The following is a 27165-nucleotide window of genomic DNA, read 5'->3' as shown; positions in this document are numbered from 1 at the left end:
CTCTTTTGGAGTCTCTGGCACTACGGAAGTTAATATTACTGGTTATAGTTAATGACTCACAATTGGAAAAGTCTCCCCCATGCTAAAGAATAATGGTCTAAAAGTAGCACGATTAAGTCACACACACACACACACACACACACACACACACACACACACACACACAGGCCCTTATAAACTGGTTATATTGTTATTGTTTTTCCTTCCTCAGGCAAGGTGCACCATTCTACCGTCCATTCCAAACACTGATGACCCGACTGGAAGACGCTGGTATTATAGAGCACTGGACTGTGGAAGTTATTGATCAGCGGGTGAAGGAGAACAGGCAGAGTGCTGACCTGGATCCTACTGTTCCTGAGGATACTAGAGTAAGAATTGAATAACTTTACCATTTTAGTAAGTTAATGTTTTTCATATGACATTCCTTCTGTAATTCTGTCCACATTACCAGACACCTTAATGCCGCAAAAGTTGGCCACAAATAAATCGCCTCCATGATACCCTGTTCTCTGTCATCTGGCTTCCTTTTCTCCAACTCACACCCCTCCCCCGGTATAACCCACCCCATCCCTCAGCCTCATCCTCGGTCTCCCCTTCCCCTTCCAGTCCACCTCAGTCACATACACTCTCCTAGTCAGTCTCTCATTCTTAATCATTTCAACATGGCCAAATTTCCCCTACTGATTTTTATTCCTGGTCTCACTTCACTAAGATCACATTCCTGTTTTTTCTTGAAATCTCCTGACTATTTAATCCGGATCTGAAAGAATCCTTATGAATTGGCAGGATTAGGTATAGCCATCATGAAACCCTCACAACGGGGATTGGGAGGGGGGTCTCACAAAATGAATAAAATACGCCTCGTAGTAGGAAAAACAAACTACTAACGGCGCCGTCTGGAAAGGGATTGTTTTACTCCCTATTAGAATGCAGGCCGACGATATTGATCTGCAAGTGAAGGAAAATGGGCAAGGTGGTGCTGAGGTGAGTCCTGCTGCTGCTGGTGTCTTTACAGTAAACCAAATAATATTACTTTTAGTTCAATATGCTGTTCAATATGTGTTCTAAATTAAAAGAGTATTGCATATCCCCTTCACTATAATGCCACCGTCCACATCACATTCATGCTTGTTTCAGATTTTGGTCGACAAAGGCAGACTTTTTAGGCAGTGGGGTTCGATGCAGCTTTAAAATGCCTTCGGTATAAAGAGTCCTTTCCTAAATTAGTAATATCATGAGGTAATAACAAGCGTAAATCAATAAAATACATCATCTGAGTCAAGAGGTTAAACATTATTTCCGTGCAATATCACTGTCGTTTCTCTGCAGTTTTCTGAATTATATCAGTCTGTCTGTCTAAATACCTAGGCTGTTTCCCCTCTAACGGGGGGGAGCTAAGACAGGACGACACACTCACCATACTACTCATCCACCAACCCATCCACCCACAAGCACGCATGCACGCGCACGCACACACACACACACACACACACACACACACACACACACACACACACACACACACACACACAATTACTCGTATCTAAGCCTCTAATAATGGGACACTTGCAGATATTCTAGATTTCTTCTTTGCAATATATATAGCATAATCATCCTGACCAATTTTCCCACCTAAAGATGAGGTGCGGTGTGGTAGGGTGAGATCCAGGAAGAAGGAAAGAGAATCTACGAATCTGCAGAATTATGAACAAAAGATCCACTGAAATTAGAAACCTCTTTCATTCACTCACTCACTCAAGACCCCTTCATCCTGGCTCCACCTCACTCCCTTAATCATCACATTATTTGTTGATATTATTGTGGTCACTTCCGTTGATGAAATTTGTATGGTCTATAAAGATAGTCATGTCTTGTAATTGTATAGGTGCAAATTTGTTGTTGTTACCCAACCCCTGTCTGCTTGGCCGAGCAGGCTCGTCGACCAAGAGTAAGCAGTTGCTTTTGTGGGGCCGACCTACTGGTACAGTACAATACATACACCGTGTAGGGATCCGACGTCCTCTTGTGATAGGCAGCACCTCACCATGGTCTGACCAGGATCCTTCCCACGGCAAGGTGCAGGGAACTATGAGGAGGCTGTGCCCCAACCAGGGTGCAGAGCCACCTCTTGTAGGTCCCTCATCAGCGCTGGTGGTTTCGAGCTATAGTGAAATCCTCCAGAACTGCTTCTTTAGTTGAATGAATGAGATTATTATTATTTTTATTATTATTATTATTATTATCATTATTATTATTATTATTGTTTCTTCTGCCTACGGGTGACTTTACACTCCCTCTTCTGTCTTTCTTTCCTCTTTCTTCTGCCTATGGGTGACTCTACACTGAGTGACAAGCCAAATGGTTTCCTGTACACCAGGAAACCATTTACTACGCTGGGTGGTAACCATATAACCAAATTATGGCGCCTGGTGGTTTAGTGGGTAAATGAGGTGTTCCAATCGGAACGAGCCGGTGCAGGTTTATTGCTCACGTAATGCCACTCAGGGATGAGTCAGGCTGGTCACTCATCTTAAATGTCAGGACCAACTTGCCTAGCCCCGGGTTCCTACGCTTCTCATGGGGCAGCATAGGATTAGGTGATGGATGGATGGATGGATTATTATTATTATTATTATTATTATTATTATTATTATTATTATTATTATGGTTATTATTATTACCATTATAATTATTAGTATTAGTAATAGTATTACAATTATTAATATTATTATTACTATTATTAGTATTTGTATTAGTATTGTTCTGGTTGTTGTTCATATTCCTGGTTTGTTACTATTGCTGACGTTGTTGTTACTGATGTTTAGTGTTGTAGTTATTGTTGTGTTCTACTTCCAGGAAAAGTCTCGCGAGCTGCCGTTGGGCCTGAACCACCTGCAGGGCGCCTTCTACCTGCTGTTCCTGGGCTGCACGCTGGCTGCCGTCATCCTACTGGCGGAGATCCTGGCTCATATCCACTACAGATATGAGTGAAGTCGATTCATCTTTGCCTCCATGCCGTCCATTGGCTGACAGTGTGGTGATATGACTGTCGATCAGTGACGTGGATGTTCTACTTATCTACCTATTGTGTGACGGCCTGGGATGCCAGTGTCTCAGTCTCGACGCATTAACCACCCATTTTTCCACGGGACATTACTCCTGCATTCTATAACTGTCTACAGGAATGCGCGAAGAAAAATTTGCCCAACTTTAATATACCTTGGAGTCTGTACTGATGTCTGGTTATCCACTCCCTTGATGTAGTGCTGCGAACTTCTTCCATTACCTTTATGTGTGTGTGTGTGTGTGTGTGTGTGTTTTTCAATATCTGTCCCCCTCCCTCCTTATTTCTTTCATCCCTTCTCTCACTTCAGGTGGCTCTGCACTTAGTGACAAGCCTTTTATTACTTGTAACACAAGTAGCCATTTACAGTTGTGGGTGATGACTATATAGCCAGGCAATGGGGTGATGCGAAGCCTGCTGTGCTGTACCTGCTAACTGGGTGGAGGGACAATTTCGGTGTCCATCCGGGAGCCAAACCTCTCAACTCCTTCCCGCGCCTGGCTGTGGCAAGGTATTGTCCACTGCAAGGGGGCATCGGCTCAATGCACCGGTTGGCTTGAGGGCAGTTGCTTACCTGTGGTTGACGGGTCTGCACGGCCAGACTGACTGGGGTTACTCTACAATAACAGCAACTCTTGTAGAAACCCAGCCCATTAATTAGTGGGAAATGGGTTGGTGTGATGGTGATCATGATGATGGTAGCAAATATTATCTTTGTTTTATTGATGATCGTCAGTTTGATAATGACGATGGTGATGATTATGATGACGGCCAACAGATACATACTAACTAACCTTGTTCTAAATATGATCGACAGGGAAAATGTGGTAAAATGATACTCACCGTGAGTACGACTACGATTATCAGTTTGCTAATGATGATGATTCCCTGTAGAATCAAACAAATCACACTGATCTTTTGATGGTGATGAAGATGATGATGATAATGGTACGAACCTTTTGGCATCTATCTTTTTTTAAGGATAAAGAACTATTATATATATATATATATATATATATATAATTTTTATATATATATATATATATATAATTTTTTTTTTTTTTCAATATGAGATGTGGTATATACAGTTGTGCTATAGAGCGGCAAGGCATTGGTGGAAATTGTTTAGAACCTCAAATGGATTAAAGTTCTTATGGCGTGTGTGTGTGTGAGGTGAGATGGGTTTAAAGAGACAACTGACAGGGCAAGAGAAAGGTATAAGGTGTCGTAGTAGGATGGAAACAGCTGATCACGGTGTCTTATAACTTATGTTGATGGAATGCGTACTGAGTCAAAAGGAAATATAACAAACGGAAAGGAAGGGAATGAGATGAAAGGGAAGCCAAAGAGGAGATGGGAGACTGATTGGTGACACAGTCTGAATCATAGTAGTTAGAGCATTCAAGATAGTGCAAGAGTATGAGAGGTGCTTAACAAACAGCAATTGGAAATGTAATAGCTTATGAAGTTCTGACACCCTGCTAGTGAGTGGTCTGTAACAGAAAAGGATTGAAGCACGTGAAGTAATCATCGGGGTGACCAGCGGTGTTTGAATGTGGATGTTTCAGCTTATTTTATTTTGTTGTAATTATATATTCTGTGTGACATAATACAGTGAGGATAAAGACTGATGGTGATTTTTCTCGGTGTTGGGCTCCTGCCCACTTGAGTGGGTACAACAAGATTGAAGAGAACACACACACACACACACACACACACACACACACACACACACACACACACACACGAGGTAGCAAGGAGGAGCAAGAGAAAGCTTCCACAGCTGATGATATTCACGACAATGTCATCGCTAGAGGACATAAGTGACGGAGTAGTAAATATCGTTTTCAAAAGTTTAAATCACAGATACATTATTCTGCTGTTAGGAAAGTTTTGTTATGCTGGATCAGGGTGGTTTGTCTACCCAGGTCTAGGATATCCCTCGATGTCTTGCGGTCTGTGGTTATCTAACACAAGGTATAAGCCACTTAAACTCAGCCAAAGCTAATTGCGAAGCAGTGGAACTGGGACTTAACAATATTCATACCCATGTTTACTGTCCTGCTAATTGTTTCCTTAAATATCGAAATTTCTTTAGCTTCTCCTATTTGTTCATGGAGATGTGGTGGTCATATTGTTACCACAACTATCACTGGGAAACTTAGTACTCGGGAAGGGATGAAGTAATGGAAAAATCTGTTTCCCTCAAGACTACAGTGTGAAGGAGGGGGGGAAGGATATGGCAGATGAACCACTGATCTATCAAACACATTCCACGTTTCATATAATTTGTATTAGCCTGAAATGACGATCATTTCTCATTGACAATAAAATATTATCAAGATGTCTCTCTGTTTGTTCTCATTATGTATTTCAAAACCTTTCGCACTTTGAAATAATAACAGAATTTTTAGATGTATAGTTTTACTGATCTCATAAAGCAATAAACTATTTGTCCAATTCTGCAGAATTGGTTGTATGTGAGAGCGTGGGAGGAAATTTGTTAATGATGTATGTGTGTATATATGTACATACATATACCCGGTATAAACACATAGTTTGTTAGATTATTTAGTTATCAGAAGTTATTCCAATCATGATTCAAAACTCCTGTTGCTGAATTGGCACGAAACCCATTGTGTTACTATGATTCCCAATCCAATGGGTGATTTAGTGTGGGGTGAGAGCACTGCGCAAAAGTGGCAGCGCCCTATCACCTGTATATAAATGCGAGGAGCCGCCACACCCTCACCGTCACACTACGTATCCTGCTTTCAACATAGGTGACAGTGCTACTACGGACCCTGCTCTTGTAGAGCAAGGAGGCTTTGTAACATCTGCTTTTAAGCTATTGGCTTTGTATAACAGGTTGTGTTTTTAATGTACTTTAATATCGATAAAGATTACGAATCTAAAATATGAGTATAGCATATGCAGAGATACAGTGGTAATGAGTGATTACAGAAGTCAACGAGATGTGCCATTGAGTCAGTATCACAAGATCTCATTACTCTGGAGTCCACATCAGTCCAGAGCAATTAAACTTTTATTGCTGATTTACTGGAGAGTCTCAGGAAAATTAAAAAGTTTTCTATCGCCAGTATTTAAATAATATATTAACCATAATACTTATCTCCCCAAAAGATAATGCTTGTCTGTGATTAGAGACTTTCAACATTCCCAAGGCAATGCACGATGGCCTTTACAAAAAAAGAAAATATCGATCATTCAAAGAGGTGATTGTTCCATATCTCTGCGCAAATGTTGGAAAAGTTTATGGATTCGTGTTGCTACATTTCACGAATTATGTGCTTGTATCGCTTGTATGGTCGACAGCTGCTTCCATAAAACCCGTCAAAGGGCCTGAGACTATACAGAATGAAAAAGGTATCTGGAGGTATTTGTCCAACGATCGATTGCTCCGAGTTTTAAGTGAACTGATGAATATGAACGAATGGCCTTCAACTAGAAGATATTTAGAAGCAAAAACTGAGTAGTTACACAATGGTATCCACCCTAATGTGGATGCCATAATTAACAGCCTACCCATTACCGCCGAGTGGGCTTAGTGGTTAGCATCATTGACTGATAAGCTGCCGGACCGTTACCTGCAGGGTTCGAATCCTTGTCTAGGTAGATGACATCGTTTGACTCAGGTGTATATCCATCCTTTACCGGATGGCAGGTAAAATGAATCCCTAGGGGAGATAACTATGGTAACCTGGATGATGTAATGGTGTTGTATCCCAGGACAGTAGGTGAATAACTCGCCGTGTGGCGTATATTACACCACAAAGTATTGTACCTCGCATTTCATCTACAGACGTGGTTTCCTTCCATCGTGGCTTTTTCCTCATTTCATCTACACACGTGGTTTCCTTCCCTCATGGCTTTTCCCCACCTTGTTCTCGGAATTAGCATCGCTATTGGTGCCGCTTCCAATAGAATTCAATTTCTCTTCCCTCCTCACCTGTAGTGGTGCCTAAACCAATCAAATTTGTGTATTCAGGCAAGCTAGCCTACCGGTGCTCCTCCCACCTCATTAGGGGGCTTAAAACCGAGCGGGCGACCTAGCTCCGGCCATCTTTCAACTCAGAACTTCACCCGGCTACTACCTGCCTTGTTCTTCGTCTCTCCTGGTAAAATCTGGCCACGAGGTACAACTTTACATATACGATACACATAAACACAACAGCCCGGCACTCCCGTTTCTCACTAAATTCATTACTCATATTCTTAGTCTGTAACTATTCATTCATGTAATTGATCTACACACGCCGTACTGTAGTGGCCTTGAACTATTTTGATATCATGCAACAGCTCTGTATTGTTCCAAGTCAATAATCACTGCCCTGTCTATTTCTTCCCAGCACATTGGCGTTTATTTCCTAACCATTTGCCTTGGTGTAGCCCCTAGTAAAATATATATCCCTATAACCAAAAATGACACAGTGGTGACCCTAACCCCTTAACACGCCACAGCCACACACTCAAAGGCCCATGCTACAAAAATGGGCACCGCGGCTAATTGCCTTTTGACGACTACCCTCACCTTTACATTTACTTAGTGATAGTCGGACAAAGCATACATGGGTCGCATTAGGAGAACCAGTAAAAGAAGCTATATATTTTGGGGTAAATGAGGGCCTTCTATTGAAAGCCTCATTTTTTGTACGGATCTCTAGGGGTGAATTATAAATGAGTGAATGAAACGACATGGAAGAATGAATTCGCGGAGATAGAAATATAAACGTGTGGGAGTTTTAGTCCCAGGAGGTTCTAGTTAATCTAAATATCTATGGCAAAAATTTATGAGTCTGACAGGACGAAACTGCATACCGAATAATAAGGAGAGTTAACATGACCTCTAGAGATAAAAGTTAGAAATCATTATCACGTGAACTGGAAAAGAACGAATGTAACAGCTGTTGCAAGACGTAAAAAAAAATGTCGACCAAACTTACCCACACGCAGGAATAATATTTGCTTCTCCAGGATGGTATAAATGAATCATGTACCTGCTTAAAAAAAAAAAAATCTTTATTCTGAAGCCCGATGGCTATCACTTTAAAGTCTCCGAAGATGCCTAGGCTCTGAGAAAGGAATCAAATAATTTTTTACTGAAAAAAAAACAAAGGAAGAAAAAGTAATAATTTTTAAAAATGACTGATTACAACAAAATTTTTCATTTACCTGAATAAATTTAGCTTACTGTTTCAACGAAAATCAGCTGACGATTTTACGGTACTGGAAAGAGGCCACAACACTGACGATTCCATTCTGGCTTTCTGTCATTGAAGTAGAAGCTACTTTTCAGATCTCTTTATTTAGAAAGCTTCCTGAGAGTTATGAAATAGAAAAATAAAAACCAACTTTGGAGAATTTAGAGACAACTGTAATTTTCTCTTTATTTCTACGTTGCTGTGAATGACTTTTGAGGTACACTTTCTCATAGGGACATGCAAATCATGAAGATGTAAATTTTCGACTGTTTCGACCAACCTATTCATTTCCACACCACGGCAATTTTTTTACTACTTTATGACGGTTTCATGACGCCAAGTTGGTCAGTCGCTCAACAAACGTTCTTACTTAAAGTACTTTTTTAGTGTCTTTGAATACAGTTTTAAATAATGATATTTTTTGATTCAAAGATCCATTATATTCGATGACAAAGCACGAAGTATTTTTTTTATCTATGGCTCAAAAAGTATGTAAGCGATTACATTTCTGAAAGCACATTCTAAAAGCTTGATATCTATTAACATTTAGAACATCGGAATTTTAGTAAAACTATTTCGCACCATATTTTTATCCAGTAATACAATCTATCCATCTATTGCCAGACGCCTTAATCCCGTAAGAGGTGGCCACAAACTGCCTCCATATCGCCCTGGCCCCCTCCATTTCACTGACCTGCTCCCAGCTCACACACCCCTCTCTCATATACCTTTCCATTCCATCTCATCCTTGGCCTCCCTCTTCCTCTCACCCCTCCACCTCACTCACATACACTCTCCTCGTCAGTCTCTCACTCTCCATCCTCTCCACATGGCCAAACCACCTCAATGTGTTCCTCCTAACGTTTCTTATCACTTCTACTGTACATCCACACCACAACGCTCCTTCACTTCCTCATTTGTCAGAGTGTCTCTCCATGTGACTCAGCATGACCCTCTCAAATAACTCATTTCCACTGCTCTCACTCATGACTTGTTTCCCTCCAACAAGATTCAAGCTTCACTTCCATTTGTTAGAGTTGATGTTACAATACTGTCAGGTGGTAACTTTTTCATTTCCATGCTCACTTCCCTGTTTCTTATCACTGCTTTCAAGAAACCAGCAACCTTTCCTCCTTGTTGTACCCTTTCAAGCACTTCAGCCTCTAAACTTCCATCCTTACTTAAATGCACTCACATTTTCCATATCCTCCTCATCCAACCTCGCTGTACATTCACTGACTTCACGTCACTCGAAGACCATAACTTTACTCTTCCCTTCATTCACCTTTAGATTCCGTTTCTTACACACTCTCCCAGACTCATCCACCAAGCCTTGCAGCTCCCCATCGTCTTCACTTAAGAACATAGTATTATCTGCAAACAACAGTACAGAGAGTTTCCAAACACTGCCCTCTCTCATTAGGGCCACTGCCCTACCTTGTATCTCTTTTATAACCCCATCCATATACAGACTGAACAACTATGAAGACATGACACATCCCTGTTTCAATCCAACCTTCAAATAGGAAAATTCACTCAGTTCATTATCCACACGCACTGCAGCCTTAGCACCCACATACAACTCTTCACGGCATTCAACAACTTCCCATCTACTGCATTCAACAACTTCCCCAATACTTTCCACAATCCTTGTCTATCCCCCCTGTCATATGCTTTCTTCATATCCACGAAGGCTGCATACAACTTCTTTCCCTTATCTAGAAACTTTTCCACTAAAGATCTAAGAATGATCTACACTACCTCTTCCCTTCCTAAAACCTCCCTGTCCTTTTCCAACTAATTCTACTGTTATCTCCCTAACTCTGTCAATAAGTATCCTATCATTGACTTTTCTTATTACACTAAGAAGACAAATGTCCCAGTGATTACCACATACTTTTTTTTTCCCTTTTTCTTTATACAGGTGAATAATTATACCTGACTTCCAATCCTCCAGGACTCTACCTTCCTCCCAGGCCAATCTGCACATCTTCCACATCCATTTTACTACTATCTCTCCTCCATGCTTCAGCATTTCACTATATACCCCATCAGTTCCTGGGGCTTTCCCCATATAAACTTTCTGTATTGCTTCCAAAACTTCCATCTTACTGATTGTTTCCTCTCTTCTCACATCCCTCCATCTCCCAGCCACTTACACTCGCATTACTTTCATTTTCATCTTCATCAGTTCATGAAAGTGTTCTCTCCATCTGCACCCTTTTTCTCCCTCCTCCTTTCACTCCCCAAGTAGCTTCTTTGGCACCCTTTCTAACTCTCTTTACCTCCTCCCAGAACATTTTCTTACATTCCCTCCACTTTACCCTCAAATTCCTTCCAAATTCCTCTTCCACTTTCTTCTTACTCTCTCTTACCAACAATACAATGACCTACTTAAATGGAACACTCCCTTGCCACGGGGAAAGAAAGGCCACTGAATCGTTGTGGTCAGTAGAGCCATAATAGCAAAATGGAATTATGATAGGCAGTTTCTCTGTTTGGAATATGGCGAACCGCGTTCTGCTTGCAGCCACTCCCTGTACTGGTCCTGCAAAGGGTTGGCTACCCTATGATAGGTTTCACCAGTCCACTCAGTCCAAACATCAACAAATACAGTTGACCATGGTGGCAGGCAGACCTAGCAAGAAAACCTGATATTCTTTGTACGTAGGTATAAATTTTATTGCTTTTCTTTTACTTTCCGTGTAGTTTATAAGTGAATTCATGACTCTCCTGCTTTTTCCTTATTTGTATACCTTAGATATTAGTAGCTCCATTGTCATATGCTTTACTCTTCATTACCTCTTTCAGCTTTCATCATACTCCTTCCCTCGAATTTGTTCCTAGTTTTTTCTTTGTCCTTTTACCTATTCACTTTTATAGGACTATCATCTTTCCTCCTTGCACATTCATCCTCAGATCAACCGGAGATCTCTCTTACAAATTACTGCTGAATCCGTCGTCTTGTTACCAGATCTTAAGAGACACTCTCCTGTCTTCAAAAAAATCTTGAATTGGTATGAGGGAGATGAGCGTTAAACCTCTTCACTTGTGCTCATTTATTGTACTGGCAGTCGAGTTTCTTCAGTTAAGGCGAGACTTTTTGAGCCACAGGGATAAAATACAGCCTTCTTTAAGTCCACCACCACGACACGTCTGGAACTAAAAAAAAAAATGGTGGTTTGTCGATATACAAACGCCGGGTCATAAATAGTTCTTGCAGTATGAATATAAGTACCAAAAATATAAAACCGTCATCTATTTCGGCAGTTGTAATCAGCCCAAAATAAATGGCTTAATATTAATACTAGGTATTACTCCTTCTTGTCTTCGTGGCTGACGACTTTATCTCGTAGAAAAGAAAACCATTGTATCAGTTCTGAACCGCACCACAGTAGTTTACCGTCATCTATTTCGGCAGTTGTAATCAGCCCAAAATAAATGGATTAATATTATTACTAGGTATTACTCCTTCTGGTCTTCGTGGCTGACGACTTTATCTCGTAGAAAAGAAAACCATTGTATCAGTTCTGAACCGCACCACAGTAGTTTACTGGTCTGCAGAACCACCTCTCCCTCCTAAGTACGATAGATTTAATTTTTCCTGTGTCTAATTACCATGAACTGTAATTCACACGAAGTTTACACAACTGAAAAGATCTATCTATCTATCTATTAACAGACGCCTCAATCCCGTTTGGGGTGGCAGAAAACAAATCGCCTCCACGTCGCCCTTTCCCCTGCCATTTCACTGCCCGTTCCCAACTCACACCCCCCTCTCTCATATACCTCTTCATCCCATCCCTCCATCTCATCCTCGGCCTCCCCCTCCCTCTTCCCCCCTCCACCTCACTCACATACACTCTCTTCGTCAGTCTTTCACCCTCCATCCTCTCCACATGGCCAAATCACCTCAGTGTGTTCCTAATAACACTTCCTATCACATCCACATCCACACCACAACGCTCTTTTATATCCTCATTTGTCAGCCTGTCTCTCCATGTGACTCCACAGGCTCCTCTTAAATAACTCATTTCATCATGCAAATTATGCTGTAAACTGCCAAATGCACTGAAGGGACTTTACACAGTGGCAGATTGTGCTGAGCATTCTTGAATCATCTAACAAGAATTCTGTGAAATTTACAGTATACACATGTGGCATCATACATTAAAACCCAAGTAATAAAAAAAAAAGAAGTATGCGCACTTCTTCCTTTAGTAGATCAGAACAGTAAGGTATATCTGACTTAATTTAATGATGGCGTGTTACAATGTCTATAAGCAATAACTATTTTTAGTATCTAGCAGATCCGATTCAAATGGAGATGGGGTACACCAACCACGCTATCCTAAGAGCTTTGCGGGTAAGGATGGTGCTGCTGTGGGTGAGTGGGATGTCTATGAGGGAGATCTCCTACTACACCGGGTCCAGTGAATCAACGGTGTACCGCTGGGTGAGGCGCTGGCAGGATGAGGGCACACTAGACACCAGATCAAACAGGGGAAGACCATGCAAGAAGACTGAGCAGAAGAGTGGCAAAGATCCAGAAGTGGATGCCAACAATATTGATATTCAGGAAAGTGTGGAATGTACTGAATATACTGCTCAGGAAAACGTGAATTATTCTACGATGTCCTCAACCGGGCAAGAAAAACGCACATTGGAGACTCTGTCAATATCTGAACAAAAGTGTGATGGAGAGGAAGAAGTGTGTGCCAACACTAAAAGTGCTCAAGAAAATGTGCAAAATTCTCTGATGTCGTCAGGAAGGCAGAGCGAAGGCACGGTAGATGCCACACCAAATAGGGGAAGGCCACAAAAGATATCTGAACAGCAGAGTCACAGACAGATGGAAAAGAGAAAAAAGGTTGCCGTTGCTAGAAGTGCTCGGGAAATCTTGGGATATCCTATTATACTAAACGATGCTCAGGAGAACGTAGGATATTCTATCATAGATAACGATGCTCAAAACAATGCTGAATATCCTGTGATGCCCATAAACTGTCTTCCTGGTGCTTTACTGAATTACTCACATGTACCCTACTTTCATTTCCTATTCAACTGCTATGCATGGAGTCTTGATTTTCACACTCATAATGCATGGCATCCGGGATCTCAATAGCACTAATTGTAATGTGAATGAAGTTTTATATTTAACACAGATCTTACTCGTTTTTAAAGAAACTGGCCTTGATTACTACTTTATTACATTTATGCAACTGCTAATTATATTGTCCTAGTGTCACAAAAACAGCTTTACTTGATGATGTAATGTTAGTCTTCACTTGCTACATTGAGTAACGTTAATGCTGTATATTTTCAGTTGTGTAAATATACCGTTGTCACTATTTTTCCATTCCTCACAACCGTGTCAGGTAGGTATTATGCAAATACTGATTTCTAGGAACGACAAGAATCCTAAATCAGACTGTCTTTCTTTCCCGTCATCCAATTTCCAACTGCCATTTGATATTCTCCTGGTAACAGACAATCCAAATACTCAGATAACAAGGAGAAACTGTAATAATTAAACTCGACGACAGATTGTAGGACAAAAACAAAAATGATGTTGTTAACGTAAATTTTGAATTAAGAATGACGTGAATGCATTAATATGTCCGAGGTTATTGACATATTTACTCTCAGTAGAAAAAAAAAAAGTATGTATTGTATCGTTAGTTTATTCACAAGCACACATCAGTTCAGTCCATTCCGTGAGTTACAAAACATTCCATAAATATATACAGTTGCTATACAAACTAACACTTCTCACACGATGTGAAATCTCACTTCAGTATTTCGGAACCCAAGCTATGTAAAGGATGTTTTTGTCACAACTGCACCGGACGACAAAAAAATAAATAAAACAATGATAATATACGGCAATCCAAATGCGGAATAGGAGGAAGATGTAGGTATAGAACCAAGTGGAAGGATGTCCGTAAAATAGCTTGGATAGCATTTAACATTCTCAGATTCCCATGACTTCCACCTGATTAGTATTATCTGGCATTAGGTGGATCAGAACAGAAGTGTTGTCCCTATCATGAGAGGATCAATTTACTGTTAAAGAGTTGCGGAAAATGGCGAAGAGGCATTGATGATGATGACTGACGATGATGATGACTAATGGATGACTGATTGATGGATTATTGACTGATGAATGATAATGATGAGTTTACAGGGATGTGTTGTGAAAGGAGTTGTTTTAGTATTCAGGAAATGACTAAAATGATGAAGGATTAGACGAGGAAGAGATGGTGATCATACTGTATGGTTGAGTATGGGCACTGAAAGCAGTCAAGATAAGAATAAAAGTATAGAAGTAAAGTGAGTCATGGAAAAGTGGGTTTGTCACGAATTCGCGACTTTGTATTATTATTGGAGCTCGCGATGTTATTTTGCGAGTCTATGAGTGTAGTGAGAAATCCCAGATAATGTCACAAATTCGCGACACTGTATTATTATGGTGTCACGGAGTTTTGTAATTTTTATATTAAAAATTACTTTAAAATGTTGCTTGTAAATATGGACAATGAATTGACTTGTGAAAATCAAGCAATGATTACTTTATGCCGGCTTACTTCGCCAATTCTTTAATGACGAGAATTTATTTACTTTCTCAGCAGTACACAGCAGAGACTAATTACTCACAAATGCTGTTTGTTAGTACTGCTAGCCTCACGAGAAAGTGACTCCACCCCTGACAATCAATAACTAATGCTATGAATGATAATACAGGTTCTTGCTGATGCATTAACTCCAAGTCGGCACAACGAATTTAAGTTGATGCAAAAGGACTGGCCTATGTACAGTCGCCAAACTTTCCACCTGGGCCACCCAGCCGCGAGAGGTGTGTAACGGGTGCTGGCAACAGTGTATCTGTTTGTTCTTGCGTACATGCTCGACGAAAGTTCGGATCATCAACTCTCTTCGTCTGTAGTGAACCTCAGTCAGAGTCAGAGTTCATCCCATAGATGGCTGGGTACGTTGTTGGGTGGAGAGAAAAATGTCTCAGGAGTAAGGCGGCTCTCCCATCGGCTCAGCCAGTTGCATGAAACTGGTCGCACGGAAAACTGTGTGCCATAGGTCGCGCTGACCAAGGCCAAATAAATATGATTATTAATTATCTAAGGTAATATATATAATATGATATAGATATATACTCTTATATATACAGTAATACAATAATATATATTATACTATACTTATTTGGCCTTGGTCCGTGCAACCTATGGCACGCAACAATTCCATGCGACAGGTTTCCTGCACCTGGTCGAGCTGGTGAGAGAGCTGCTTAAGGGGGGAGCTTGGCATAGTGAAGGCCAGGGCAGGCCTGGACGGGGGGAGGGGGGTTACGTTATTCATACCGCCAGTGATAATAATTGCCGAACTAGTCTTTGAGATCCATTAGCATTCTACTAAATATTGCATTCTTAACAACACTAAACATTTTATTTTCTCTGTTGTTTTTACATTGTTACCATAACATGTTAATGCACTATATACTGGAATCGCTCCAAGCCTTTCTCTCTCTCACTCTCTCCTTATATCAGTAATTCCATTTCACAGGGTTATCACTGCTAGCCTCACGAGAAAGTGACTCCACCCCTGACAATCAATAACTAATGCTATGAATGATAATACAGGTTCTTGCTGATGCATTAACTCCAAGTCGGCACAACGAATTTAAGTATAGGTTGAAGAGGAATGCAGTTACCTAACATCTATGTCAAGTTACAAGTAAGATACCTTCCATATTCACATCATGAATGACACTGACCAGTATACGTTAGAATGATGTTCAGATACTGTTAACGGTTGCTTATTTCCTCGTTGGTAGTACTTCAGGTAGATGTTTTTATGTGTTCTGTGGTGCACCAGGAAGAGGTATGTTAAAACAGTGTCACCTCAACAGCCAAAGAGTTTATTTATACTGCTGCGGAACATGGCTATTATATCAGCTATGAAATGACTTACCGTATCATATTTCATATGCCTATGGTCATAACAGCACACCTTTATAGTCATTTCACATGACTGATTTACACATTACACGGAAAATTGATTGTGAGCAGTGCCGCTTTTGTGTGAGGTCACACATTTACACGCTCATCGAGTCTTCACCAAACAACATTATCTCACATTATAGCAAGATGAAGACTCCACCGTTACATCACAGTATGCAAAAGCTTCCAGTCATTTGAAGCACAATTGCTACTGATTCATGAATAGCTGGGACATTTATATCACCATTGCCTGTCATCTTACTTATGTGATTGGTAAATGCAACATAACGAACATAAAATTATCATTACAGGCTGGAACACTTTTTTTTTTTTTTTTTTTAATCCCATGACCCTAGGCGCTTTAGCGCCCGTCACCGAGGCCCGGGGTGCGAGGATATGTGATTTTGGTTGCTGACTGCCTGCTACTAAGACTAGGTCATAAGATAAGGGCATGGTATTTAACAGGAGAAACCCATCTCTTCTAACTGGGGTGGAACCACGTCACACGGATCGGCTGGCGGAAGCGTTAATTACCACGTCATCCACAGTACTGTTTTACATATTTAATATATATCAACTGTTAAAACAATAGCCGTGTTTGCATTGCACAGTGATCCACGTAATGATTAAGTGATGAGCCATGGGTTTATCATATAATAATGTAAATGAATACGTTTATAAATATGTAATATATGTAAAGATGCAATTTTTTTAGTTTATTTTACTTACTGTTTTCAATACTCGCATTATCCAATACTTTCAAGAAGTTCCTTTGACATTCTTCCGGCTTAAAATTGTCGACCGAATATTGGGATGAACTCTGACTGAGGTTCACTACGGAAGACGAGAGTTGATGATCCGAACTTTCGTCAAGCATGTACAAACGAACAAACAAATACACTGTTGCCAACACCGTTACCCACCTCTCGCGGCTAGGTGGCCCAGGTGGAAAGTTTGGCGACTGTACAGTCGCCAAACTTTCCACCTGGGCCACCCCGCCACGAGAGGTGGGTAAGGGGTGCTGGCAACAGTGTAGGCTATCTGTTTGTTCGTGTGTACATGCTTGATGAAAGTTCGGATCATCACCTCTCGCTTTCCTTAGTGAACCTCAGTCAAAGTTCATCCCAGTAATCAGTCGACAATTTTTAGGCGATAGAATTTCAGAGGAGCTTCTTGAAAGTATTGGATAATGCAAGTATTGAAAACAATAAGCAAACTAATTCAAAAGACCGCATCTTTACATATCTATTTAAAAACGTATTCTTTTTCATTATTACATGATAAACCCATGGCTAAAAAATGTCCACTGCATATTGGGGGGGAAGAACCGTCGTGTGACCGGCCCTTATGGTTGAAAAGTAGATACCTGTGTCTGACTGTTCGTTTTGCATTTAGCCAGTCCTGGGCCGATCTCGATTAAACCTATTGAAATACCATTCTTGATCCGAGACATGATTAGACAAGTTAGGTCATTAATCGTTACAGGATTACTCATTGGGAGGATATTAATTTAAACTAAGTAGGAGAGTTAGGAGCTGTAGATGTCGGAGGTTGAAACTCGTTCGTTGAGGCAGAATACTGCCTCGAGTCAGCTAGTCATGAGTCAACCTTTCGTTAACAATAGAAAACCTAAGCATCTCATCACTTAATCATTACGTGGATCTCTGTGCTTGCAGTGCAAACACGGCAATTGTTTTAACAGTTGATATATATTAAATATGTGAAACAGTACTGTGGGTGACGTGGTAGTTAACGCTTCCGCCAGGCGATCCGTGTGACGTGGTTCCACCTCCGTCAGGAGAGATGGGTTTCTCCTATTAAACACCAAGCCCTTGTCTTATGACCTAGGTCTTGGTAGTAGCCAGTCAGCAACCAACATCACATATCCTCGCACTCCAGACCTCGGTGACGGGGGCTAAAGCGAGGTTCGCGGGATTTAAAAAAAAAAAAAAAAAAAAAAAAAAAAAAAAAAAGTGTTCCAGCCTGTAATGATAATTTCATGTTCGTTATGTTGCATTTACCAATCACATAAGTAATATCACAGGCAATGGTGATATAAATGTCCAAACAATTCATGAATCAATAAAATTGAGCTTAAAATGACTGGAAGCTTTTGCATACTGTGGTGAAGAGATGGTGTCTTCATCTTGCTATAATGCGAGATAATGTTGTTCGGTGAATAATCGATGAGCATGTAAATGTGTGACCGCACACATAAGCGGCAACGCTCACAATCAGTTTTCCTTGCAATGTGTAATTCAGTCATACGTTAGACGAATGGACTCTAAAGATGTGCTGTAATGATCATAGTCATATGAAAAATGGTACGGTGAATCATTATTATAGCTGATATAATAACCACATTCGACAAAAGTATGCATAAATTCTCTGCCTGTTGAGGTGACAGTATTTTAATCTCCTATCTCTTCGTGGTGCACCACAGAACACATGAAAACATCTGCCTGAAGTACTACCAACGAGGAAATAAGCAACCGTTAACAGTGTCTGAACATCATCCTAATGTTTATTGGTCAGTGTCATTCATGATGTGAATATGGCAGGCAATCATACTTGTAACTGGACGTAGATGTTAGGTAAATGCATTCATCTTCAACCTATACTGATAATGGTATCAAGTGATAACCCTATGAAATGGAATTACTGATATAATGAGAGAGTGTGAGAGAGAGAGAAAGGCTTGGAGTGATTCCAGTATTTAGTGCATTAACATGTTATTGTAACAATGTAAAAACAACATAGAAAATAACATGTTTAGTATTGTTAAAAATGTAAATATTTGGTAGATTGCCAATGGATCTCAAAAACTAGTTTGGCAGTTATTGTCACTGGCGGTATGAATAACGTAACCCCCTTCCCTCAACGTCCTGCACCTGCCCTGGACTTCACTATGCCAAGCTCCCCCCTTAAGCAGCTTCCCCACCGGCTCGACCAGTTGCAGGAAACCGGTCGCATGGAATTGTTGCATGTCACAGGTTGCACGGACCAAGGCCAAATAAGGATAGTATAATATATATTATTGTATTATAAATAAAAGTTTATATTTATATAAGAATATTATTTATATTACTTTATTATAAAATTTATATAGTCATATATCTTTGGCCTTGGTCAGCGCGACCTGTGGCACACAACAATTTTCCATGCGACCAGTTTCATGCAACTGGCTGAGCCGATGGGAGAGCCGCCTTACTCCTGAGACATTTTTCTCACCACCTAACTCCGTATCCAGCCATCTATGGGATGAACTCTGACTCTGACAGAGGTTCACTATGGACGAAGAGAGTTGATGATCCGAACTTTCGTCGAGCATGTACACACGAACAAACATAGACACTGTTGCCAGCACCCGTTACCCACCTCTCGCGGCTAGGTGGCCCAGTTGGAAAGTTTGGCGACTGTACCAGTTATGAATAATACAAAGCGTTTATGCGAACTAGGAGCGGCAAGTAAAATAAACTTAATGTGGAAAAATAAAACACGAGTTTACATTACATTAAGCTCAAGAAAAAGAACTGTAATTTATTAATTACAATAAAATAAGTTTACGTTACATGAGTCTCAAATGAATTCAAAATAAGGAGAACACACTCACTCGCTCACTCAAAAGCTAAACTTAAACCTAGGAAAAACGAAAAGAAATACTGGTCAGAAAAGGGGGCTAGGCGGGATGAACTGGGCGTCGTTACGTAGGAAGGGCGCTGCCACCACGCTGAACTGGATCACACTGAGTGGAGATTTCAGGAGCTCGCTGAAGAACGACATGCTCTCACGGCGCAGAAGTCTGACTTAATTCAAACTGCGAGGCAAGGTCTGTGGCCGGCCGCCCCCGCTAACTGCCAAGGGAAATAATGAGCGAAACACGCCCACAATAAATCACTCAGCGAAGGCACCAATGTCGCGGGCAAGGACGATCACTTATGAAACAGTGAAAATTGCTCTGAAAACCGTCCCAATCGAACGAATGCGTGGACGGTTGAAATGAGCGATACACAAAGAGAATTCCACTATAATTCGCGGTTTCACTCTGAATAAGATGTTACGAACTTATAACACGCTCGCGCCAATTCGTGACATATGGGAACCTGCGAAACTATATTACTATACGAGCCTACCATTTTAGTGGAAATTCCAAAAAACTTCGCACAGCTAACCATCCTACAGCAGCATTCTGATCGGAATGGATTTTCAAAATATGTCATTGTTTCAGGAGTAACTGTCTTCATGCACAGACGTTCATGTATCACTGACCGAAATTAGTATGTGTGTACCGTTCAAGTCAAGAGTGAGAGCAGTGGAAATGAGTTACTTGAGAGGAGCATGTGGAGTGACATGGAGGGACAGGTTGACGAATGAAGAAGTGAAGGAACGTTGTGGGGTAGATGAGGATGTGGTTGAAAAGATTAGGAGAAATACACTGAGGTGGTTTGGACATGTGGAGAGGATGGAGAATGAAAGACTGACTAAGGTGTATGTAGGTGAGGTGGAGGGGGGGAGAGGGAGGGGTAGACCGAGGATGAGGTGGAGGGATGGAGTTGAGAGGTATATGAGGGAGGGGGGGGTGAGTTGGGGGGAGGGGAGTCAAATGGTGGGTGACAGAGTGACTTGGAGGCGTTTTGTCTGCGGCCACCCTTTGCGGGATTAGGGCGTCGGGCTATAGATAGATAGATAGATAGTACCGTTCACCCCACCACGTAACTGCCAACAGAGGAAGCTCCAACCATTTCTCATGCTCATAGCCTGTAGCCTGTGAGAAAAGAAGCAGTTGTTGCCCAGCAGCCATGAGAGACTGACTTATTTGACAGAGCAGCGCAAGAGAGCAGTAATCACCAAAGACTACTCCTTGCGTATTGGCGTGTTTTAGCGGCTACACTACCCAGTCATCTTGCAGCTCTGTGGCTCCATATCTCTCCAGCCGACAGCCCCGACAGTTGGATGTAGCAGAAAGCACTGCAACCTCAGCAGTGTTCAGCAGATCACCCGAGTCTCGTTCCAGTCCCTTGACTCCATATCTCCTTCCATTTACCATTATTTTCTTTTTGTTTTCTAGATTCAAGAGGGTTTGGTAGCTGGATTGCATGAGTGAGTGAATTTACTTGCTTAAGTGTCTTTGTAACGTAAGCATTCATTTAGTTGTAATTAATAAACTTACAGTTTTCCTCTTGAACTCAGTTAAATGTAATATCCTGTTTAATTTTTCCAAACTGTTTTTAATCTGTTTACTCCGACCTTACACAAACTTTTCTTAATCATGACTGGAAATTAAGCCAGTTCTTTCATATTAATTCTTAATAAAACCATTCGCGCAAGCTATGAGAGACGAAAGCAAGAGCCTGGTTTAGCATGTCTATGTTGAAGGGTAAATTATTAACTATCAGGGAGCAAGGTTCATTCTTTCTCTTAGAGGCCGACAGTATTTCTTATTTCAGCAGCCATCAAGAATTATTTCTCATTGCGCCCTGTTTGAAGAGAAAGTTTATAAATTCCTCGTTTCCAGAGAATCAGTGACGTAAGCCAGAATAAAGTAAAACTTTAAGACTTTTAATTTATAGGCCAAAACTTACTTAAATTCCCCCAAGACAGTGTTATAGAGGTGAACAAGTGTTCGTGGGCCCTTCGGGCCCGAGTAGACTCAATTTCTAAAAGTCCCGGTACCGAATAAACTGTTTTCCGAATCAAACTTTGATCGCTCTGAACTCTAATAAAAAATCATCAGTCGAGATGGAACTAAGTTTTTCGACATCAGCGAATATCTGCGATTGTCATGCCAATTTTGGTGCACAAGGACGCTTCCGTACCGAAGAAAGGCGCCCTCACCTCGCTTCGGGAATGGAACCCAAGCTGTCCGAACGCAAGTCCGAGATATTAACCACTCGGCCACGGCAACCGACCGGGTGCCGGGAGTGGCGTTTATTGGTCAAAATTTGATCGCTCATTACATATAGCAACAATTTTTCAATCGTGATGGGACCAAGTTTTTTCACATCTGAATTTTTTGCGATTAATGTGCCAATTTTGGTGTGATTTGAATGTGTAGTTTTGGCTGCCCAAAATACACACACACACACACACACACACACACACACACACACGGCTACTGCTATAGTATATTAGATGGAGATTATGACAACAGAGAGCTCGGCCGATATCGTCAGACATGAGTAACTTCATGTGTGTACATTGAAAAGACAATTATAATTATGAACACATACGCAGACAAAAAAATGAAGGAGCATTCTAGAGTGGATTTAGGAGAAATACACTGTCGGCAACAAACATTCTCATGCCTTTTCTGATAATTTTTCCATGGACTTTGAAAATCAGTTTGGAGGATCTGCAACAATTGTCTAGACTGACTGTTGCCATAATGACATCGATGGTACTCAAAGGACTAATTTTCATTATCTGTACAAAGACAAACATTATAAGTGACAGGACTTTTGTGACCCGCAGTTCAGCCTTGTGCAAACTTCTGCCCATCCCGACTGAAGAAATATTGAAGATAAAGTGACATACAAAGTATTACATTATTTTTATCTCTGATGATAATTGTATCATCAGGAGGAAAGGCGGGGAAGACAGTTGTCTGGACGCCTAAACATTCAATAGCCTTGGCTTGGGCTTTGTTTAACTTGAAATGGGGAGATACTTTGGCGTTTGACTATACTGAAAAAGATGGTTTAAACACGCAAAATGCTAGGATAATTACAAAATTATACAGAGCTGGGAAAGTCAGTCAATGGTTTCTTTAGGCTATGGCTGTGGCTAGTTGATCACTGAAAGCCATAGCAGAAAGGGTAAGACTAAATATAATAATTCTAAATACATTATAACTCAGTTTTGATTACAGCACCTAAACTTGTCAAAAAACAAGAGATTTTTTTCTTTAAATGTATTTATAAATGTAGATGACATTCATACATTCATAACAACAACACCTGACCTTGACAAGGAGTATTTTTTCTGTCTAAGTTTATTTACATGAATGTAACAACGTTCTAGTAAAATTACAATAGCCTCTGAACTTATGGATTTCCAGCGACATTCATGCTCATTTGTAAATAAATAGAGTAATTGCAGATATTCGAAAATATTAATATTATAATGATGCTGATCACCTTTAACCCGTCACGTCCCGAGGTATTCCGCACCTCCGACATCCCCCAGTCCCGAGGTATTTTCGATTTTTTTTTTTTTGGCTAAAACCTTCGCTTTTGGTGAGAAACATCGAAAATTCATAGAGAAATCGCACACCTGAGATTTAAAGTGCCCAATCCAGGTAGGAGTTCCTCCTTACCTGAGTGGGTTTTCTAACATGCTAGCACCAAAGAAAACGAGTTCTATGGGAGGGTAACTATTTTATCCACTCATAAACAGTATTTATTTATTTACTTGGTACGAATGTATATGTAGTATGACAGTATATTGGTTTTCAAGCAGTAATAAAGGCATTATAAGCATTGTTTCACTCACTAACTAATCACCATACCTGACCTATTTTTGCCACACTACCTGATCATTATTTCTGGCTGTTTCTTCTTCTAATGCTATGTAAACATTGTCCTCCACATTGTCATCGATTGGGGAATCACTCTGGCCCTGAATAACTTTACTAGCCAGGTCACTGGTAACAGGTCCTTTGCCAAGACAATGGCGTGAGGGGGGGAGGGGGGAGGTTATGCAGTGTAAGGCATTGTCCCTGCTTGGTATCTTGTACAGGAATAGAGGAAGGTGTCCCGTGTATACATACGAAAAATCACGTGCGAAAATTGAAAATTGTGCAAATTAGGTACCTTGCAATTGCACGACGTACTGGTACGTCGCCGGGACTGGCAAATGCAAATCGTGGTGACGTACCCATACGTCGTCGGGACGGGGCGGGTTAATGTGTTCGTGACACATATTTGCGAAATGGTCAGATGTGGTCTTTAAAATGGAATATAATCTATCGGTAGTTCATGACAATGGGAACATCCCATGAGGCTCAAGAAGAGACATCCCATGAGGCTCAAGAAGAGCCTGTGGGACTGAGCCAAGAATAGAAATACATCAACAAAAAGTGCAGTCTATTTACAAACTGCAGTAAGTATAGGTACTGCTGTCTATCTATGTATCTGTTTAATGCCATACGCAATATCCTCTGAACGGTGGCTTCGACAACAGGATTCCCAAGCGTTTCTGTTCCTACTGAGTAATGACAAGTCTTCTTATGTCAAATCACCCAACTTTTCATGTTTTTGCACCTAATATCACCATCTCGTTCATGGTTTCCCTCTCCTTCCCCAGCTACCAATCAAATTCTCATATATATTCGTCTATCTCTCACTCCCAAGTAGCTCCGGACAGTCAAAACTCCTCCGAGTGGTTGTCTGTACTCTTCCAACAACATCAGTCTCTACACCACATTCTTTACGAATCCCTTCATTTGTCTATCCTTTCCTCCACGTCACCTGACTGACACTTCTGAGATAACTTGTTTCATCATTTCTCATTCTTGATTTATATTCCTTAAGCATCCTGTACGTTAATGTTTGAGCTAATATATTATCATGTGATGCTTCCATGTATCCCGCGATTCCTTTCTTGTTTCTTGTCGTCCTTAATGCCCCTCCCACCTACAAAAAAAAAAAAAAAAAAAAAAGTCCTGCAAACTCTCAGTCACTTCGCCATCCTTTACACATTAGATCCTAAGTACTCGGAGGTTAGCGCTTTTTCTCTTGGAACAGTTCGGCTCTGAGCTTCATTCAACGTCATTATCTTTTTTTTTTTTTTGTTCTATCTACAATACCTTTCAGCTTTCGTTTTTCACACACACTACAAAGTTATGTAATAGGCTGCTTCTTCGTCTCCATATATACTATTAACACTACATTATCTGCAAGTACGGGAAGCTGACATTCATTTCTTCCCCTCTTCATAACCACTCATGTACAACATGTCCTCGATGTCACGTTTCGTTACTCTATCCGCATACTGTGCACCTTAAACAGTTACTTCTGTTTACATATATTTTATTATGACTTCTGGGACATACACACTCAGTGTACAACTCCGGCCAAAAATCCCCTTAAATATTAGAGATTCTAAGGTAAAGGGGCAAGATCTAGCCAATATGATTACTGACTTTATAAGCTAGAACCTATTATACGCTGATAGATTTCAGGATTCTGTACAGGATATGGTGGCTAATACCCAACGTCCAGGCTTGGGATAAAACGACGAACTTAATCCCTGTAGTCAGAGGAAGTTAGTTATATATTTTTCCAAAATACTGAGGGATGGTTTATTCAACTGTGGAAAGACTTCTCACCCAGACGAAATAAAAAGAATCTAGATCAATCACTTATATCAGAGAATGTCTTTCATATTTTATTCTGGTTACATTCAAATGACATTATTCATCTTAAGGAAGACATCCCTGACAGGTGTTAATAATTTTTAGTGGACTTGCTCACACTTTTCAGGTAATGCTATGGGTCTGGGATACTACTTGCTATTCTTGGTCCTGTTTATAGTAAGGGCAGTGTCCGTGGATGCACAGGAGGTGGCTGGGGATGTGGGCTTGGATGAGGTGGGTAAGATGGTGGGTCAGGTGGTGCAGCAGCATCTAACTGGCTGTCACCTGGTGCTCCTCACCACCACACCACACTCACCACTGACTGCAGCTATTTTCAGGTGGGCATGTCAATCTCTGTCAGCATAGGTAAAAACAAAAGAATCATATCCTTAAAAATTTTGGAGGCCCCCTAACATGTTTCTTTTATCTTTTTATGTATGCATGTGAGTCACTGACCTTTTTAATGACACATAAACTACATGCAAATTACCTTGAAGGTGAAGAAAACTTTATTTATTTATTTATTTTTTATTTTTTTTCATAATAAGCATGGCGGCGCAACTGCCAGGGTCATATGCCGCCGTATAACAAAGAAGCAAAAAAAAAAAAAACAGAGGATAAGCCAGACAATCAAAAAGGAGAAATTCTAAATATCATTAAGAAGTCCTGCCTCCTTGACAAAGGAGAGGGTTGCCCCTCCCAAGACACAGGCATCCTCCCCAAGCACGGAGGAAAGATGATACACACCACCATCCGTTTGGTGGTCAGAGAGGAACCGACGCCGCAAATCCTCAAGACTAGGACACTCCACCAACAGGTGCCGAATAGTCAAGGGAACCAGACACTCATCACAGAATGGAGGAGGAGCCCTCTCCATTAAATAACCGTGAGAGAAACGGGTGTGGCCAATGTGGAGGCGGCACAAAGCAGTCTCCCATTGACGAGGGAATCCCTGGTAACTGAATGAGCCCACCTTCTGGCAAATCGAGCGCAACTTATTGGCATCCACAGCATCCCAATGCTCCTGCCAACAGCACCAAACCCTGAAGGTAATAAAGGAGCGCATATCTGCAGCAGGCAGACGATACAGAGGGGACTGTGCAAGAGGGGGACGAGCCGCTGCCGCCTTGGCCAGCTGATCAGCTCGTTCATTCCCTGCCACTCCTACATGAGCTGGAACCCAACAGAAATCTACACGACGTCCACGACGCCCTAAAAGGAAAAGCCACTCTAAAATGGATAAAACCAAAGGATGAGAGGGATTAAAAGACTCCATTGCAGAAAGAGCACTTCGTGAGTCACTAAAAACAGTAAAAGCAGTGTCGGGGAGAGTGAAGAGAATCTGAAGGGCAAATAAAATAGCAGTCAGCTCAGCCGTAAAAACAGAAGCAGTCACAGGGAGGCTCCCACCTCGACAGAAGGTGGGAAACACCACACCAAAGCCCACACCCGCATCAGACTTAGATCCATCAGTATAAACTGGTATGGAGTCCCCATGAGAAGAGGCATGCT

The 27165-nt window shown here is 41.1% G+C and overlaps 2 protein-coding genes across 2 annotated transcripts in view; both read left to right on the top strand.

Moving 5' to 3' along the window:
• Positions 1 to 3031, top strand: part of LOC145397149 (glutamate receptor ionotropic, delta-1-like) — a 32528-nt gene extending 29497 nt beyond the window's left edge. Inside the window, exons 10-11 of the mRNA XM_080270346.1 lie at positions 212 to 368; positions 2857 to 3031. Coding sequence (XP_080126472.1) covers positions 212 to 368; positions 2857 to 2991 — 292 coding nt within the window. The 3' untranslated portion in view covers positions 2992 to 3031. The remainder of the gene's footprint in view (positions 1 to 211; positions 369 to 2856) is intronic.
• A 9582-nt stretch (positions 3032 to 12613) lies between these two features.
• Positions 12614 to 27165, top strand: part of LOC145397148 (uncharacterized) — a 46366-nt gene continuing 31814 nt past the window's right edge. The window contains exons 1-3 of the mRNA XM_080270345.1: positions 12614 to 13225; positions 13613 to 13664; positions 25781 to 25991. Coding sequence (XP_080126471.1) covers positions 12614 to 13225; positions 13613 to 13664; positions 25781 to 25991 — 875 coding nt within the window. The remainder of the gene's footprint in view (positions 13226 to 13612; positions 13665 to 25780; positions 25992 to 27165) is intronic.

The sequence above is a fragment of the Coenobita brevimanus genome, chromosome 40 (assembly GCF_032717465.1).
Source record: "Coenobita brevimanus isolate Jiangsu-jjx chromosome 40, ASM3271746v2, whole genome shotgun sequence".
Classification (NCBI taxonomy): Eukaryota; Metazoa; Arthropoda; class Malacostraca; order Decapoda; family Coenobitidae; genus Coenobita; species Coenobita brevimanus.
Note: the sequence above shows the minus strand (reverse complement) of the source record. Positions and strands in the feature narration are given on the sequence as shown.